This window comes from Larus michahellis, chromosome 8, assembly GCF_964199755.1.
Source record: "Larus michahellis chromosome 8, bLarMic1.1, whole genome shotgun sequence".
NCBI classification, from domain to species: Eukaryota; Metazoa; Chordata; class Aves; order Charadriiformes; family Laridae; genus Larus; species Larus michahellis.
This window is the reverse complement of record NC_133903.1, coordinates 30,547,504-30,566,036: the sequence shown is the minus strand read 5'-3', so window position 1 is coordinate 30,566,036 and position 18,533 is coordinate 30,547,504. Positions and strand designations below refer to the sequence as shown.

Sequence of the window (18,533 nt, the reverse complement as noted above, 5' to 3'; positions counted from 1 at the left end):
AAAGGGTGGCAGTATGAACACAGTCTTCTCTCGCCATGAGAATGACGTCTGTGGGTTTACAGCTTCTCCCTTTGGTATGGAATAATGGAGTGTGCCTGACTAAGATCATGTTATTTTGGAAAATGGAAAATCTGCAAGGGTGAGATAAAATCTTGTATTGCCATGCATGTGATAACTGAGTCTCATGATGGTAACTCATCAAGACCAGGGCACACTTTCATTTATTTTCATTTTGAACTCTAATGTCAATGCCTTAAATGCTTCAGATTTGGTCATGCCTGTGTTCACAGTTACATGATTCAAGCGTAATTGCAACTTTTCTTATTTTAGTTACCTGCTCTGCTATCGGCTGCTCATAACACTGTATATTTTAGAGTAAATTTAATACAACATTTGCAGTGAAACTAAATGACCTTTGATGCTAGTATTGGCATTGTATATTAGAGTCTGGATCTTGCCAAGAATGTGACTGCTAGTGAGTCTCATCAGTTACTGCCTCCCAACATAAGCAAGCATGAGTGATCTGCTGTGCTCAACACATCATCAGTATGGAAGTGTATTGAACTGCGGAATCAGTGATTAAAAATGTTGTCTATATTTGACATTTGACTCTGGTGCTGGTAGCTGGGGCAGTATGAAAAATAGGAAGGAAATTTAGACCTGCTTCTCTTTTTTGTTTGGGTTTTTTTTTTGTTATTGTTGTTTTCTTCTTGGGGGTCGTGAGGATGGGCATATGTAGGTCAGGATCACCTGCTCCAGACAACTAAGATTATGGTTGTGTAAAATAGGTTTAAAAAAACCCAGAAAAGGTGGTGTGGGGAAAATTAATATCTGGATAAGGAGATGGGTAGTAGCAGCAAAGTGGGAGAGGAGAGAACCATATGTTTCAATACTTCAGTAATTACGGTGGCAAGACCACTTAAGATGTAAAATGATCATAAAACTTTATTTTTAGTAGATTTGATTGAAGAGTTGCTTATTATTTTGCAATAAATTAAACAGAAAATATGCTACATACCTGACTGTTGAATACAAACTTAGTAAAATTACAGCTTATGCAATTCTTATATAATTTAAAATAAATCAATTTTAAGACATAACAATGTATTATACAAAGCACAATAGCATCATGGAGCTGCACTCATGCTTATTAACATTTCACAGATTAAAAAAAGGCATTAGTCAGTCCTTTCTGTGCATTTTCTTGTTATGCACAAAACTGTCAGTCATCCTTATTTTTTCTTCTGAACTTGATAATCTTTTCCCAGCATTCAGCTTGCTGTTCTTGCACTTCCTAATAATCAGCAGTCCTTTGGGTTCTAAGACTTGGTTCAACGTTCACAGTGTAGTTCAAACAATAAATAGTATCCATACCCTGTCTTGACTCCATGGTGTATGGGAGGAGATTTTCTCCCTGTGCCGCGCTCACCCTTGTAACAGTCTTGCCAGCTCTTATCCTGCGTTCTCTTGGCCATGGAGCTGTTTGGGTCTCCCCCATACTCCTCCTCCTAAGGCAGGGGTTCTCCTTGCTGAGCTCCAACCACCCTGAAGGATCTCTCCACAGGATATTTGTCTCTTCACTGCCTCAAACACTTCATTTTGAAGTGTTAGTTTGCAGCTGGTTCAAAAGGTTCAGGTAGACTTTGGATTTCAAAAATCTGGGATATGAATCCCTCTCCATGAGGATGTACACAGTTTTCTGGGCTTCATCAAAACTTGTGTGAGTTGGATCTTGTGCCTTTTTGGCTGTTGCTTCCCTCATCTGATAGTCAATATTGATCTGGAAAGTGAAAAACAAATGCCATCAACATCTTAAAAATATGCTCTCTTTCTATATCTATCACTTTGTTTTGTCAATAAACAAATTTGCAGCCTTAGAACTCAGTGTGATAGTTCAATATCAGAACTGCAAAATGAGGGAATGTTAATGCTTATATCCCAGTTAAGCACAAAAATTGCTACAGAGTATAGAAATGCAGTTTCTTATGGAGTCAGGAGTAACACAACTGAGCAAACGGAGAAGCAGAGGAACAACCTCCAATTAAACCTCTGGTTAAAACAATAGGAGAAATCTTGTGTAAAATGAGAGTCTTCAGTTTGAAATATGATCAACATATACAACCTTTAATTCTCCAGAATGTCCACATATTTTAAAAGACAAGAAATATTCCACAGTTCTCCTACTAGCAAAGCTCTAAGTGTCGGATTCCAAACACCAGCAGTAATTCAAACTGGGCTGAGTCAGAGAATGGCATCGTGTGCTGAGCTGCTGGTGCCTCTGCTGAGCTTCTGCTAGTGGTGCTCCCAAGTACTGGCCTGTATCATGTGAGTCTACTTCTGAGATCTGATAATCTCACAGCTGAAGACAGTAATGATGAAAGTACACCATAAAAACATGCATCTCTTTCTCCTATGTAACTGAATGAATGTATGAGTATCTCAGTGAAGCTACACTTCTATCTTCTGAGTTTCCAGAATCCTTGTACTCTAATACTAGACAGATTAACTTTGTACTTACCTGTTTAATAGCATCTGACTGAACAAACTCCTCATAAATCCTCTCTGCTTTGCCATGTAAGTGATCAGACTTGGTTTTCTTGTAATCCTCACAAGCCAACCAGAACTCGATATTTTCCTCACTGAACTCTGACTTCAGGAACTCACGAAAGACACCTTGACCACCTAAAGCCAACACAAATACATCATCATTTAAAGCATGACATATGTGACCAGGGAGAATAAAATAAATAGCAGGACATGTATTGAAACTTCTGTTATAGAATTTTGACAAAATACAGTGTTCTTCCCTTCTTTGACACACTACAGATACCCTAATATTAGGGATGATGGAGTCTTCCTAATTACATTCAGAATTTTTTAGATCTAGACCCTGGGTACCAAAATACATCAATGGATTGTCTTGGGGTATAAGTGGAGAGAAAATTCCAAATTAAACTGATGTGTTAGGCAAGGACAGAAGACTGATCAAAAAGCACTGAATTGAGCCGTTTGGGGTTTATTTGCTGTAGTGGGAGTAGGAAAGAGAAGGGGGGGGGAAAAAAAGCAAACTTGGAAGCGAAGCTGTAACAGTAGCTATGTTACACTGGAGGTGTAAATAACTGAAATGCAACTGGCCATTCTCTGGCAGTGTTTGCAGAGTGCTACAGCTTTGCCTATTTGGTCAGATTAGGTAAAGTTTTATCCTCAGAGTAACAACGAAGTCATACTGAAGTAATAGACTTACTTTGGCTGGCCAAGAGCTTTTCCAAAGACTGGGACCACTGTATTACTTCCTCTGCAGAAAGCCTAAGATGACAAGAAAAAGAAAAGACTTTAGGCAAGAAACCATGTGGGTTGGTTTGCATGTTTAAAGAAGACAAATTTTATAATTTATTCTATTAGAATAAATTCTAATTCTATAGAATAAATTCTATAATTCTATTAGAATAAATAAATAAAAATTATATAAATTCTAATTCTATTACAATAAATTCTATTCTATAGAATAAATAGAATTTATTCTATTCTAGGAATATGTACCAGGTATTTATTAAACTTATGGCTTTCTCATAATCTGAGACTCTGGAGGCAAGTCCACATTGAAAAAAATAATCAGAGATGGAAAACCAAGGAACTATGATGTTGTCCTGAATTCTGTTCCCAGAAAGATGAGCTTTTACTGTAATATGACCAAATAATTTTGTATCTGTACTTCTGTTTACATATTCCTGAAATAAGAATGGTAATACCAATGCTCATGACTTAAGTGTGAAGCATCATTTCTTGTAAATCTTTAGAGAATGGACACAATTTTCCTCTGAAGAAAATAGATTTAACTGTGGTGTCTTCTCCCCCACTGTTTGATGCAAATACATCACATCACTAAGAAAAAAATCCTTAACTCCATGAATAGTTTCTACTTCCTAATGTTCACTTCTTTGGTATTTTGGAAATTCTAGGCATTAGTATATTTGTTGTTCTATAAGTAGTTTAGAAATTAATAAAATAATTTACTACATAGTAATCTAGCTATAGTTATATTTTCGTTATATCTTAGTGTATCTCAGTACTTACATGACATTTCTGGAGTTAGAAGTCTTGATCCCAGATTCGATATGTGGCACCATGCACTTCAAATAATTTTTGAGATCTGCACCACTGAAACCAATGAACAGACACTTTTGTAATCCGTTAAAATTGCTGTTGCATTTCAATTCTACTTAAATTTCTTAAAACTTTTAAACAGAGGCAGACAGCTCCATTCTGTGCCTGAAGTCTGTGAAGTTACATATCCAAGTAACTTTTTTTTTAAAAGACTAAGAGGCTCCCAGTGTGTCCAAAATCTACTCCTGATTACTTAAGGGAGTCAGTTCACTTGTATGCATCAGTTCAAGCTATTTTAAATGATGCTATAGTCCTGGGCTTCAAGCAGGCTTTGCAGTCATTTAGCCTGAAACACGGTTCTAATTCTTAATCTCTGTGTTATTTTCATTTCTAGTGTTATTTTCATTTCTAATAAATTAGAGTTTATACTTAGATATATATACTTACAAAGCCTTTTGCTTCTTCTTATGGATTTTGCCTTCTGCAAGCTTGCAGTCGTCTTTTCCATTTAATTCAGTCATGTTGTTGTGGGGAAAAAAAAATCCTGGCATTTTACTTAACGTTAATGTGAAGAGACGTTTGCAATGATAATCCTCCAAGCGCCAAATGCCAGTTCACCGACTCTGCTGCTGCCTTTTATTGACGCAGGCAGCCCTGCTAGTTGGTGTGAACAGATCTGTTTATCATGTATCCTCACCACAAACTGTGGAAGTTACCTTTTTTTTCAGTGCACAGTGACGTGAGTCTTTTGAGAAAGAAAACAGACAGCAGTGTCTCGTGGTTGAGGTTAAACCGGATGAGACTGAGTTACTTTGGGTTTGTTTTGTGTGTCTGTGTTACCAAAAAAAAAAAAAATCCCCTCTAGAACTTCGAATTCTTGTCCCTTTCTGATTGGTACTTTCAAATCAGAAATACTTCTTGGTTTTATCAAATGAGCGGCAAATACTGCCTTTTTATCTTGACAAAATTCACCTGCTTACATGCCTCTGTTACGAAATGTCATACTTCGCAATTGATTTGATGGGTTCAGTGGAATATTAGAAAAGAGTACTTTAAGATATGCCAGTATTAAGGTTCCGTATGCAACAAGCTATTTGCAAGTCACCAGTTGTTCTTCAAACTAGAATACTGTTAGGTAGAGGAATCTGATTTGTTTAGATATGAGTGCTATGAAAATGTTTAAAAGTGATTTTCATGGGGAAGGGGTTTGAAACAGCAAAAATTATTTAATTTGGTTTAATTTTTCCAAGTCAGATTATTTGCAAGCACACTGCCATGTTTCAGGAATGCATCTGCAATTTTAAGTGATTCAACCTGTGTAAAGATTGACTATAAGGTAAAGAGCTGTTGTTTGTAAAGAATGTGAACACTACAATGTGTTAGAGGGATGTTTGCATTCTTTGTATATACTTTGTATATACTATGCAAGAAGAAACCATAGATACAAAGCAAGATGAAAAATAACAGTTACCCTCTATTTATCTGTCTGAGTTGATGATTTAGAGGTTTAAGTACTTAATCTGGTTCCTGGGCATCCCAATTTCTGCTTGTTTGCTGTTTTTTAGTTTGGTTTTGTTTTTTTTTTGGGGGGGGAAGTTTCAAAGATTTTGTTTTGTTGAATAATGCATACAACTTTGATTACTTAATAGCTCATGAATGATTTGTACAGGGCTGCATATGGTTAATGGTAACTGAGAACTTGCTCGCATGTCCACAGTTTCATGGTGGATTGTGATACAAACGTCTCAAGGAGACTGAAAGTCGCCTGCAGACAGATGTGTATGCAAGGACAGACAGTTTGCATCAGGGTGGTTTTAACCACAGGAGGCTACTGATCCTCTGAACACTAGCAGTGACATAAATGTGTCTGCATAGGCTGTACTGCAGGAAACATTTATCTTCACAGTATCAGGTAAACACTGACCTTTGTAAGGGAGAGGTATTTATTAACTGCTCTTAACCCCCTTGAACAAGGCCAAAAAGGAAGAAAGAGATATTATCAGTACCATATTTGTTTTCATACGTAGCATGCTGGGTTTTGACATTCAGCCCCATCCGCATCTCATTGTATTTTTTCAGTTAGTAGCTGTCCTCAGTGAATTACTGGGAGGGTTATAGAGATGCTGCATCCAAAGTCTTCTCAGAAGGGTGCAATAAAGGATGAAAGGTAACAGACACAAGTTACATCAAGGGAAAAGCCCCATTCCCTACCACTTCTCTCTGTACTTTGTAGCCTCAGGCTAAAAAGGGGAAAAGGTCTTGAACTTATACTTAGAAGCAGGTATAAGTAAGCCATCAGTTAGGTTCTGTGAGTCTAAGAGGGACTAGATAAGAGTTGCTCCCCTGAAGAACAGGATGGTTTGCTTGTTTGTGCCTATTATCAATGCAGGACTGTTGACAGTTGTTTATCAGGCAAGGAATGTCTGTTCTCCATTTAAAACAAAGTTACTATCTTTACCTTTCAGATTTGTTAAACATATCAATGGCACATTACATCGATGCACATTTCCTAAATTGAAAATATTTCCCAAGTATGAATACAGTTATTGTAGAGAATCCCGCTTTGAGCGGGAGTTGGACTAGATCCCACAGATGGACTAGATGTTGGTCTCCTCCAGCTTGCATGATGCTATTGTTCTGAATACCTTGACTTAACATTTGTAGTGTCAAAAGTGCTACTTATTCTTAACACAGCTTTAAAAATATAATACTTCAAAATCTTATGCATTCATCCATATTCATGTTCACTATCCTTGTGGCCTGTAGAGAGAAGTGTAGTCCAGGTCCAGACTCTGGTGGGATTTAACATGATACCACGAGGAACGGTTAGGTCCTGACCCAGTGGAAGTCTTTTAATATAACTTCCGTCCTCCTAATTTGCTGGGTCTTTTTCAGTTTCATCATGAGACAGCTGGTAACAGACCTGTCTTTCTCACCTCCCACTGTCTTAATCTACCTGTAAAATACTTTGTTCTATTTAATGCAGAGCACGATGGCTACTTGCTGCTTGAAATACTGCCTTTTTTAATTATTAGTCTCCTTTTGTTCTATTATTATAATTACAAGAAATTGCAGAAAGTATTTTTTTGAGTCTTACAGTCTTAAAGCTTATTAAAATAACCCCATCACTTGATACAGAACCCTCTTTGTCCTAAGATTGGCATTGCCTCATTTGACTCTGTCCAATAAAAGGACAGAGGAGCATTTTTTGCAGCAACAGTAGCCAGCTGACTATCACCAGCTGGTTTTTATACTGTTTTCCAGATCTCTTGTACGTTTGTGATGAGTAATTCATCTAACTTCTTAATATGCACAGAAGAAACTTGGAAATACTTGCTAATATTCAACGTGTTTCCATACAGTGTTTCCCATTCTCTCCAACCACCACTTGGTAGAGCGTAAGAAGAGAAAACATGCGAGAGTATTTCCAAGATTACAACACCGGACAAGTTTAGTTACAGCAAAGAAGATTTAAAAGTCCCATGAACTCTCTAAGTCCTCCTTGCTGGTGTAAATGACTTCAAGATTCTTCTCCTGACTTCTGCTTTTACGTTTCTTTTTGGTCACTCTTGACTGGTTTACCCTCATTCTTTCTCCATTTCAGCCCAGTTTTGTTTCTGAATGGTCCATTTTGGCTTAGGCAAGCTGTTAGCTTTCATGTATGGCCAATTTATAGCTTTACTGTACTCTTGCTGTTCATCATACAATTCTCTGGAGTTAGCTGGCCAAATCTGTGCTGGGCTGGAGGGCTGACCTCCAGTGCCCAGTCAAGCAATGCTGCCACACTGCAGAATATCCACTTGCTGGTCACATAGCTGAGCCTTAATTTAACTATGAAAACAAGTGATTTCTTTTAAATGCTTCTGGCTTTTACACGACCTAAAGATGTAACCTACTGATAATCCATCTCTTAAGCAAAAGACACACTTAAAGGAAATAGAAACTAGTTTTTATGTGAGAGGAAATCATTCAATTTACAAAAAAAGGGAGGGCGCTTTTGAGCAGCAGGGATAATAATTTGGAACATTAAAATTTTCTCTAATATCATGTAGTCGGTCCATAACGGAGTGATGGTATCCATTATGAATGTTCATTTAGGTCTAAATACTACTACAAGCAAATGTTTTCTGGAACGAAATCCTAAAGCCACTAAGGTTAAAAATCTTGCTACTGGTTTTAGTGGTCTCATTCTTGGTGTTGGATTGATTTGACTGAGAATTGGGGTTTTTTGAGTGATATTTCTTTTGTTTGAACTTTCAGGTATTCCAAATGATAGCTTTTATTTTTGCAACAAGTAAGGCAAAACCATTGCTGAATGGCATCAGACTTCTCAAAATACAAGCGGGATTTTTATTTGAAAAATATCTGAAGTCTAATGCCAACCTTTGAGCAAGGAAAGCCACAAGTTAAACTTTGGGTAACAATCTTCCCCTTGAAAAAGTCTTGTTGCGTTTCTTCTGTTGGCAGCATAAAATCAGTAAAGGACATACTTAGCTCAGTGTTTCAGCTCACACATGGACAGAGCCAGCGACCTGACTCTGGAGGGCAAGCGACCAGAGCTTTCCTGAATTCTGTTTTAGCTCTTTCACTTCCTCAGTATAAAATGGCTTCACAGAAACACTCCTGCAAACTGCCAGTTGTGTCCACAATTGCCCTGTGTACTTCTGAAGCATCTGCAGAATACTTTTAGGGGATTTCTTTTTTTTAGGGGTTTCCCTTGCTTCTCTAGAGGACTTTGTGGAGTTTTTTTTTTTTTTTTTTACAATGACAGTGAAGGGGAGACCAGACAGGAGCTCTTTGAAATCACTGTAGAGAGCCTACGAGTGAAGTGTTCCATGTTTTTATTGATCATATGGAGATTAAAATATAGTCCATTCCTTGCATACATTCTGGTATGCCTACGAGCTCTGTAAAGAGATTACAGCAGGTTTTTCCTTTGTCTGTCTCAACTTCTAAATATTTCCATGGGCACTGAGCTCCCAGCTTGTGTGACTTCAATCATGTTACTAATCTCTCTGGTTACTTCATGTGGCTGTTGTGAGTCACCGCGAGCTATTGGAAGTTTGGAAGTCTCCAATAAAAAACATTGCAGAATATAAGTTGTTCTTACAGTTACTATTTTCTGTATGGCATCTTTTCAAACTTTTATGATTACAGAAAACTATTAACAGTATTTTATGAGAAATGTTGTTAGCATTAACAATCCTGTTTATCCTATAGAGTCAGTGCAAGGAATTATATATCTATATTTCCTCATTATACTGAAGCACACTTCACTGAGACACGCATACCCAGTAAGTCTCCTTTTTCTTATGACCATTTCTTAGAGTGTAATAAGCTTATACAGTTTATCAGAAATCAGATCCTTTTCATTCTGGGGTTTTCCATCTGAAATAAATTAACTGTTTAATTTCTGTGAAATCAGGGGACTTTTGGTTCTCAGCCATACTGACTGACACCTGGATTCAAAAAAAAAAAAAAAAAGAGAGAAAGAAAGAAAAAAATGCAGTACAGTGACTTTTGGGTGCTGATGGTGATGCTTCCTGTGTCTGATGTTCGGTAGCGCAGGAAATGTGTTCATCACGCACCATCTGGGAAACGCATACATTTCTGATTACCTACACACATTTTTATGCAGTCGCACACTGATGCACTGAACCAGTGCATTGCTTCTTGTGTGTTATTAAGCAAAAAAATGTGAGAACAGGGCCTGAGATAGTGGTGTGTGAAGCAGAGTTTACTAAGTGTTTTCACTATGAACATGGAAATGTGATATGTGAGCACAATCAAGTTTAGCTTTTGAAATTTGCAGACTTCAGTTTCACCTGAATCTTAATGGAGAAAAATCAGATGCTTTTTCTCTCTTACTGTTCTAATAGATGGTAAAATTCTGTATCCTATCCTTCCCTTTTAAAATAACAAATGGTTTGATTGAACACAGACAGCAAGGTAAAACTCTTGGTTTCCATTTTGAAAATATTTTTAGGCACTTCTAAGCAGGAAAAATATTACTGAAGCATTAAGTGGAGTTATGCTGATAAAGACTTTTCTGTAGAATTACAAACAGTTTCAAGTGTCTTTTTTATACTTGGTGTTATAAATTTCCTAGCTGAATTATAACATCAGTGCAGTCTCAGATAAGCTTTCATTTTGACCAAAAACATCCTCACAGGGATGGGTACATCCAAAAATTGCCTTGTTACTGGAAGCCACTCCAGACATAAGAAGGGTGTCTGGAGAAGAGTGCCTGTCCTGATGCTCAAGAAAATAGCAGATATATAAAGGAGACTATCTTGGCTAAGTAGGAAACTCACGACAGAGCTCAGATTCAAAAAAGTAGCATACCGGGAGTCAAAGAACGGACAGGCTACAAAAGAGGAGTTTAGGAACATTTTCAAGGGGTGTAGGGATGCTGTTGGAAAGCATCTTTATAGATGGATTATCAAGAAGACAAAACCAGGCTGTCACAACGGTGTGTGGTAAGAGGATGAGAGACAACGGGTGCAAGTTGGCATAAAAGCAGTTCATGGATATACAGAGAAACTTTTTCCCCCTTAAGGCCAGTAAGTAGTGGAGTGGGCTGCTCGGGGGGCTGGGCCATCTCCATCCTTGAAGATTTTCCAGATCAGACTGGATAAAGCCCTGAGCAACACGGTCTAAACTCATTGCTGATCCTGCTTAGAACAGGGCATGGGACTAAAAACATCCTGAGTTCCTTTCCAACCTGATTTATCCTGAGATCTTATCTATAACTAAGAGTGAAAGACACACTATAGAAGTCTAATCAAGTTAGAAGAGTTCTGCTTGGGAAATAACAGTAGCTGTAGGAATTAATACAGGTTTCCAACTTGACTTTTTTGAATGAGAACTGCATACCGAAAGCGCATCATTCAAATTACCATTTTCTCTATCTCTCTGTGAAAATACTTGCCAAGTATATAGGTCAAGTAGCAGAAAGTTACTTCAACAAATGGGAAAATGGAAGATATCTATATGGTCTCAATTTAAATATATAAAGATGTAAAAGCTATGTGTTTTCTGTGGTGTTCTCTCAGAACCAGCTCTGCTTTTGATGAACCAGGGAAGGGAGTTTAGTTCAACTTCCTTCATTTACTTTGAATTTCAATTGCTGTCTGCTTTTAATTATCAGGTATTACAATGTGTTCAACAAAAACACTTGAATTTCCTCACATTTGTCATATGTGCTGTTTTATGTGGGAACTTGGCACTTTACAACCTGTACCACAGAGACAGACCCCATCCATCCTATTAGTCTACCTCCCTGACCTTCCATATGCATTGTACCTGACATATTCTGATAGTACATCTGAATCTTTTATTTCCCTGATGCTCAAGAATGTTGTTTCCTGCCAACTATGCTGCCTCCCTCAATCCATTCAACACCTAAGGCAAAGCCAGTCCTGCTGCTGACTGCACAGGGAAACAAAAGCTGCTGCAGTGCCTTATGAGTTTGCACACTCATCCCTGCAGAGCTTGGGCTGGCTGGGAAAGAGCTGATATGCTACTGGTATTTTAACAGTTGCTGCTGCATGCATAAGAGCTGCAAAGGAAGGACTGAAAGGGGAAAGGAGGAAACAAGGAGAATGAGAGAGATCTGAGGATTTGGAGAGTCTCCAGATGCTTGAGGAAGATGAAGCTAACCCTGGACAACGTAAATGCTAGGAAGTTCTAATTTAGTCTGGGGAAGGGTTTTGACTTGCTAGCAGGGTGATTACTGTCAGTTTAGTTTAATGAAGAAGCAGCCTGTAATAAATTGCATCCAGAGAGTAATGGCCTCAATATCCAGGTAGAGATCAGTGAGGAGTGGTGTCCCTCAGGGGTCCGTATTGGGACCAGTACTACTTAATATATTCATCAATGACATAGTGGCATCGAGTGCACCCTCAGCAAGTTTGCAGGCAACATCAAGCTGAGTGGTGCAGCTGACTCGCCTGAGGGACAGGATGCCATCCAGAGGGACCTGGACAAGTTGGGCCTGTGTGAACCTCTTGAGGTTCAAGGCCAAGTGCAGGGTCCCGCATCTGGGTCAGGGCAACCCCCAGTATCAATACAGGCTGGGGGGTGAAGGGATTGAGAGCAGCCCTGCCGAGAAGGACTTGGGGGTACTGGTGGATGAAAAGCTGGATGTGAGCCAGCAATGTGCGTTTGCAGTCCAGAAGGCCAATCACATGCTGGGCTGCATCAAAAGAAGTGTGGCCAGCAGCAGGTCAGGGGAAGTGATTCTGCCCCTCTACTCTGCTCCGGTGAGACCCCACATGGAGTACTGTGTCCAGCTCTGGGGTCCCCAGTAGAGGAAAGACATGGGCCTGTTGGAATGGGTCCAGAGGAGGGCCACAAAAACGAGCAGGGGGATGGAGCAGCTCTCCATGAAGGCAGGCTGAGAGAGTTGGGGTGGTTCAGTCCAGAGACGAGAAGGCTCTGGGCAGACCTTATAGCAGCCTTCCAGTACATGAAGGGGGTTTATAAGAAAGGTGGGGACAAACTTTTTCGCAGGGCCTGTAGTGATAGGACAAGGGGTAATGGTTTTAAACTAAAAGAGGTTAGATTTAGACTAGATATAAGGAGGAAAGCTTTTACTCTGAGGGTGGTGAAACACTGGAGCAGGCTGCCCAGAGAGGTGGTAGATGCCCCATCCCTGGAAACATTCAAAGTCAGGTTGGACGGGGCTCTGAGCAACCTGATCTAGTTGAAGATGTCCCTGCTCATTGCAGGGGGGTTGGACTAGATTGTAGAATCGTAGAATAGTTGGGTTGGAAGGGACCTTTAAAGCTTATCTAGTCCAACCACCCTGCATCTAGCTATCTAGTCCTTTGAATGTCCCTTGCAATCTAAACCATTCTGTGATTCTTTGAAATGCCTTTACTAGAGTGGCTGCTACTTGTGAACTGCTGGCACCTCTGTGCATTTGGGGAAATCCAGCTACTAGTGGTTAGCATATAATTCCTGGGAAGAATGTGGGCAAAGGCATTATTACAATGCAAGTCTACTATGTTTCCTTGAAAACTGAACTTCTCTTTGGTCATATACTTTCTAGCTAAAACAAGTTTATTTGTCACAGTCATGAACAATTGTTTTTATGTCTGACAAGACAAATATTCCTGAATATATTCCCCCACACTACCTGTGCCTCTGTTTGGCACGTGTTTTTAGGCATCGTTCAGGATGCCAGTCTGAATGCTTAGCAAAATCTTTGGTGCATGAGTTTGATTAAGCACAGCTTAATCTTTCACAAACCTTCTCCTTGCAGAGTTAGGAGCAGAGCTTATGTAGGTGCCTATAGTTTTACTAAAACGTGTATCAGCCTCTCTGAGTCCTTAAGTATCTGTCTCCTCTCTAAAGTGTGTGGGAAATGACTCTACTTTAATTCACATCTAAATTACAGGTCATAGAAAGATGGTCCCTTGTCATTCAATAGCACTGCACAGTTCCTTACTAATTATCTATGTGGAAGTCTACAGATCTTGGCTAATATGAGTACTGAATATAATCTTTGTTTAAAAGAGGGGTTGTCACAACCTCAGAATGTGTTTTCCTAATACATGTCATTATTAAAACACAAAGTAACCACCATGTCCCACCAGTTCCCCACCAGTGATGAAAACTAATTATTTCAGCCTTGTTTCTGTAACTTCCATAGGTGACTAAAACTGCCGTTTCTGCAATGTGGGCTGTGTGCTGGCAGGTCTGGAATTCCCCATTGACTGTGGTGTACATGTCAGTACTGTAAACCAGGTGAGTTTTAATATATATGACCATTTCCCTTTAATTTTGAAATGAATTTGAAGACTAACAGAAGAGAATTCAGTGTGCAAACCAAGATAACCAAATCTGGAGCGGCAGGAAACGGAAGCCTCTGAGTTTCATGACAATAATAGTTTTGCTATTAACTGCTGAGCTTTTTTGTGCTGCTCTGAGTTACTCTGAAAGCAGTCATCAAAGCTTGATATATGTTCTTCTGACCTCAGCCTGAAAAATGGGGCCTGGAAACCACAGGATAATAACTCCCTTATAAAGATAGCTTTTCTATAGTTTGGCACTGCCTAGGCAGTGTGAAAGGAAGCAACAAAACCTTTTTTTAATCTTTTCTGTCTTAAGAGTGTAAGATATTTGTAAGAACTTGTGGATGTGTGTGTATACATAACTTCACATTATCTCTAATATCCCTTTAAATGTAATAGTAGAATGGCTCTTTTCCTACCATACGTTATATGTTTGCAGCAGATCTGATGAAAACATAGCTGTTAGGAAATATTTGTAGATCACACAATGGTTTGGATGTGAAGGTACCTTAAAGATCATCTGGTTCCAACCCCCCCACCATGGGCAGGGACACCTCCCACTAGACCAGGTTGCTCAAAGCCTCATCCAGCCTGGTCTTGAACACCTCCAGGGATGGAGCATCCACAACTTCCCTGGGCAACCACCCTGTTCCAGTGTCTCACCACCCTCATTGTAAAGAACTTCTTCCTAATAGATAACCTAAATCTACCCTCTTTCAGTTTAAAACTGTTACCCCTTTTCCTATCGCTCCACTCCCTGATCAAGAGTCCCTCCCCATCTTTCCTGTAGACTCCCTTCAGGTACTGGAAGGCTGTTATAAGGTCTCCCCACAGCCGTCTCCAGGCTGAACAACCCCAACTCTCTCAGCCTGTCCTCATAGCAGAGTTGCTCCAGCCCTCTGATCATCTTCGTGGCCCTCCTCTGGACCCATTCCAACAGGTCCATGTCCTTCTTGTGCTAAGGACTCTAGAGCTGCGTGCAGTACTTCAGGTGGCGTCTCAGGAGAGTGGAGTAGAGGGGCAGAATCACCTCCCTCGACCTGCTGGCCATGCTTCTTTTGATGTAGCCCAGGATGAAGTTGGCTTTCTGGGCTGCAAGCGCACATTGCTGGCTCATGTTTTGTTATTAGTGTTAAAAGTAGCTTTGCAACTTCCAAGTCTGTTTAAACATAGTTTATTCTTGGTTTTGACTTAAATCTTGGCTGTCATTTTTAACTCTCAAGCAATGTATTGGAACACGCTGCATTCAGTGACACAGAAGCACTGGACAAACGTTGGTGTTACAACTAGAAAATAAGAGTAATGTAATAGATTATTATTCTGTATAGAAGCACAGGTCTGATTTTTAGAATTGTTTATGATCTGATTATACCCTTCAGTTTTACCATAAGCTCGGTTAAAGTAGGAATATCCACAGTAAGTGAAGGAAATGGAAGATAACTTAGATTTTTCAGGTATGACTTTATCTTTTTTTCATGGTTGTTAACGCCCTTGAAATCCTAACACTTGCTGTATTTGTCTTTCTGAAAACTGCAGAATAGCCTCCCCCCATTTACTTTTAATGAAAAAATCAAGCCAGGTAGTAATGAAGTTTGAATTCAGTGGAGTTAGACTGATCAATGCCAAAAATCTCCCCTTAATTGTAATGGTAAGAGACAATTCCCTCAGAGTGGAAGCTTTTTCTTTCTTTTTAGTTGTCACTTCCTTCCTCTTATTACTGTTATTCAGAAAGGAGGAAATCAATAAAAAACTTACAGTGGGTCTGTTAGAAGGCAAAAGAGTGCAGAGCAAAGGTGTCTTGGACTTTTTAATGTAAAGGTTGGGACCTAAGGACCAAAATAAATAAAGACAAGAAGTCAGCAAATAAGAAAGTTAACTTCTGAGCTGAATAACAAATAACAGCCTTCACCTGCACCAGAAGGACACAGATAAATAGTAGAAGATTATTGATAAAATTTCTCCTACCACTGGAAAATAGCAATATTTTTCCTACTTTGTGGTTGTCTTCCTCTAGTGAATTGCGATGTCATGCCACTTACTCTTCAGATGATTATTGGTTATGAAGAAGTCTTTTCATGGACTCCTTCCCATGGGAAAATTTTTCCTAGTATAATGATTTTGCTTAGGATCTTGAATGTGGCAGATTCTCCCTCACATAAACAAGTGTTGCTGCTTTGAAAAAGGCAAAATCAGAATGTCCTCTTACTGCTGGGGAAAAAAAGTGTAATCTGACATTCTGCTTGACATGGCCACTCTAATTTTGTCCCTCAAGGTTGATATAAGCAGAATACGCTAAACAGGAATCTACAATGAACCTTGATAAATATTTAATACATGCTTACCGTATTCTCATGTTTTAGGCAAATCAGCCTCTCCAGTCATAATAGAGGTCATAATAGAGAGACCTAACAACGTTTACTTGCATCATTTAAAGTTCAGAATACTGTTTGCATATTGTGGGGTTTTTTTAATTTGGTTTTGTCTCCTATTGTAACGAGATTTGTTTTTTACAAGCCAACCCCTTTCTTTTTGATTCCTCTTATGTTCATTGAATAACCAGCACCACTTTCACTTGTCATCTGGTTTAGTCTCACTGTATGTTGCTATGGCACGTTCCAAATATTAGGGACCTGTGTTATAACAGAGCCCAAGGCTCCACGTGGTTTCCAGTCACAGAGCAGAACAATTGGAAAAATATGATCTCAGAACCCAAGAGACTATCACAGACCTCAAAACATTACAACACATGGAATATATAGTTTACAATGCTTATGGTTGTATTATTGAATGAGGATGCTGTTTACCTGATGTATCAGTCGACAGGCTCGGTTCAAGACCAGACATGTTTTCAGACTATCCTACTATTTCTTCAAACGTCGTTTCTGTGAATTTTACTTTCTCATTTTCACTGGCTTGTACTCATACCTGTTTCCTTTTTGCCTAACTTTTGTTACACCTTGTATTCATAAAGAGGTAAGAGCACATGAAATCTAAAAAAAAAATCTCTTTAGGGCTTTCTTCTCCGAAGACAGACAACCACAAGACTTAACTCAGAACTGTATATGCTTCTTGTATTCTCAAGAAATGAACTAAGGGCTAATGCTAAGACAAAGAAGCAAATAATATAACTGCTTAAAAAAAAAATAATTCTGTATATATCACCCCGGACCTGTGGTTTATCTAGATTTTTTTTCCCTTACGATTATTGCTTTTCATCCTCTTCTTTCTCTGAAGCATCTCTGTAAGTGCTAAAGAGATCATTCAGCTCAGCCTTTCTATCATGTTATCACTGCACGTGAACTTCAAGAAGATGGCAGTGTGAGGTAATTGTAACAAATGATTGAAACAAAGGAAGTGGTAAGAAAGAAAAAATAAAGGAAAAAGAGAGGACACCTTTCCCATACAACATGCAGCTGTGCTGTGGAATGAGAGTCCAAATCCCTTACTTTCTCAGGTTAACAGACATTAGTGAGATGAGGAAGAAGCTGTTACACTGGTTTTTTCCCTAAACTTCATAGCAGAGTGTAGCTTGAAATTTCCTCATGTTCACGGAAGCTTTCTATGAAAATAACAAAGAAAGCCCAGTACTGTCCTAAATGCAAAACTTGCCAAGGATATGTAAAATGAGGTTTTAGAAACAAATGACTCATAGTTTTAAACTTCTCGGTTTTTTGAGGGTGGTAGTAAGACCTACTTGTTACCATACATTTGCTCCAGGAGTGATACAGAAAACCCAGCCTGCACAAACCTGTTTCTTCTGGACTTAATACCAAAAGGCATTCCTCTCTTTCATAAGACTGGAGGCATGCTGCTTGAGTCTCAAAAATACCCAAAGCAGTTGTGGCCACCAGTGCCTATGCAGCTGCTATCCCTAGGGGTAGGCAAAAGGAAACCACTTCAGAATGAGTGGTTTTCCGCTGTCTCTGCAATGTTTATCAGCCTTTTGCAAAAGGTAACTGGTTCCTTTTTGCTGTAACAATAGCCAACAAGATGTGGTAGGGAAGGGCATACCTAAGACTTAGGACAAACCCAAAGCCATGATTCTTTGGAATAAACTCGGATGTCTGTCACTTACACATAGCACCTGCATAGCAGTATCTCACTGATTCACTTTCCCCTTTCCTACTTCCTTCTACTGAAGTGAGCTCAACCGCCTTTGTTGGGATCTCTGCTGAGTAGCCAGCTTATTGCAGAACATGCTTTGCCAGGGAGCAGGTGAGGAAGTTTCATGCAGCATTCACAGAATTGTAGGATGCTCTATAAATACCAATTAGCAACTGTTAAGAGCTCACCCCAACAGTAAGAAGCACTGATCTTATTTCAAAAGCAGATAAAAGGAAGTCACCTGGCCATGGGCTCTAAGAAATCTGTGGCACTGCTAGAGTAGCATTAGGAAGCTTATTCATCGTTCTTAGTAGACTGACTTGGAATTTTTCAGTGTATATTTTCATTAGAAAATTCTAATTAAAAAACAGTGCTTCATAGAATTGCACCTATATTAATGAGAAAACTCTCTCAACATCATTTTTAAGTTGAGATTAATTTTCTGGTTCATTATCAAAGATCCAACTCAGTCAATGGCATCTTACTTCAGGTTTACTACAGGCCTCTGTAAGGTTCATCCTCGTG

General features: G+C 39.2%; 1 protein-coding gene and 1 long non-coding RNA gene across 2 annotated transcripts in view; one reads left to right on the top strand and one right to left on the bottom strand.

Moving 5' to 3' along the window:
• LOC141747245 (uncharacterized) overlaps window positions 1-18,533 on the top strand; it is a 70,495-nt gene that overhangs the window by 40,104 nt on the left and 11,858 nt on the right. The window contains exon 3 of the long non-coding RNA XR_012588644.1: window positions 13,763-13,857. This is a non-coding gene — a long non-coding RNA (uncharacterized LOC141747245). The remainder of the gene's footprint in view (window positions 1-13,762; window positions 13,858-18,533) is intronic.
• On the bottom strand, window positions 920-4,802 carry RGS1 (regulator of G protein signaling 1). The gene is made up of 5 exons (XM_074598379.1): window positions 4,552-4,802; window positions 4,075-4,158; window positions 3,245-3,306; window positions 2,519-2,682; window positions 920-1,780 (listed from the first exon to the last, which is right to left on the bottom strand). The coding sequence occupies exons 1-5, from the start codon at window positions 4,653-4,655 to the stop codon at window positions 1,595-1,597; spliced, it is 600 nt and encodes a 199-aa protein (XP_074454480.1). The 5' UTR covers window positions 4,656-4,802; the 3' UTR covers window positions 920-1,594.

Bases quoted from the DNA above. Each gene is read 5' to 3' on its own strand.
- RGS1 (XM_074598379.1), bottom strand. From the start codon at position 4,655: ATGCCAGGATTTTTTTTTCCCCACAACAACATGACTGAATTAAATGGA. The intron at 4,159-4,551 runs GTAAGTATATAT...CATTGGTTTCAG, and splicing joins AAGAAGAAGCAAAAGGCTTT to TGGTGCAGATCTCAAAAATT. The intron at 1,781-2,518 runs GTAAGTACAAAG...TTCACTTTCCAG, and splicing joins AGTCAGATGCTATTAAACAG to ATCAATATTGACTATCAGAT.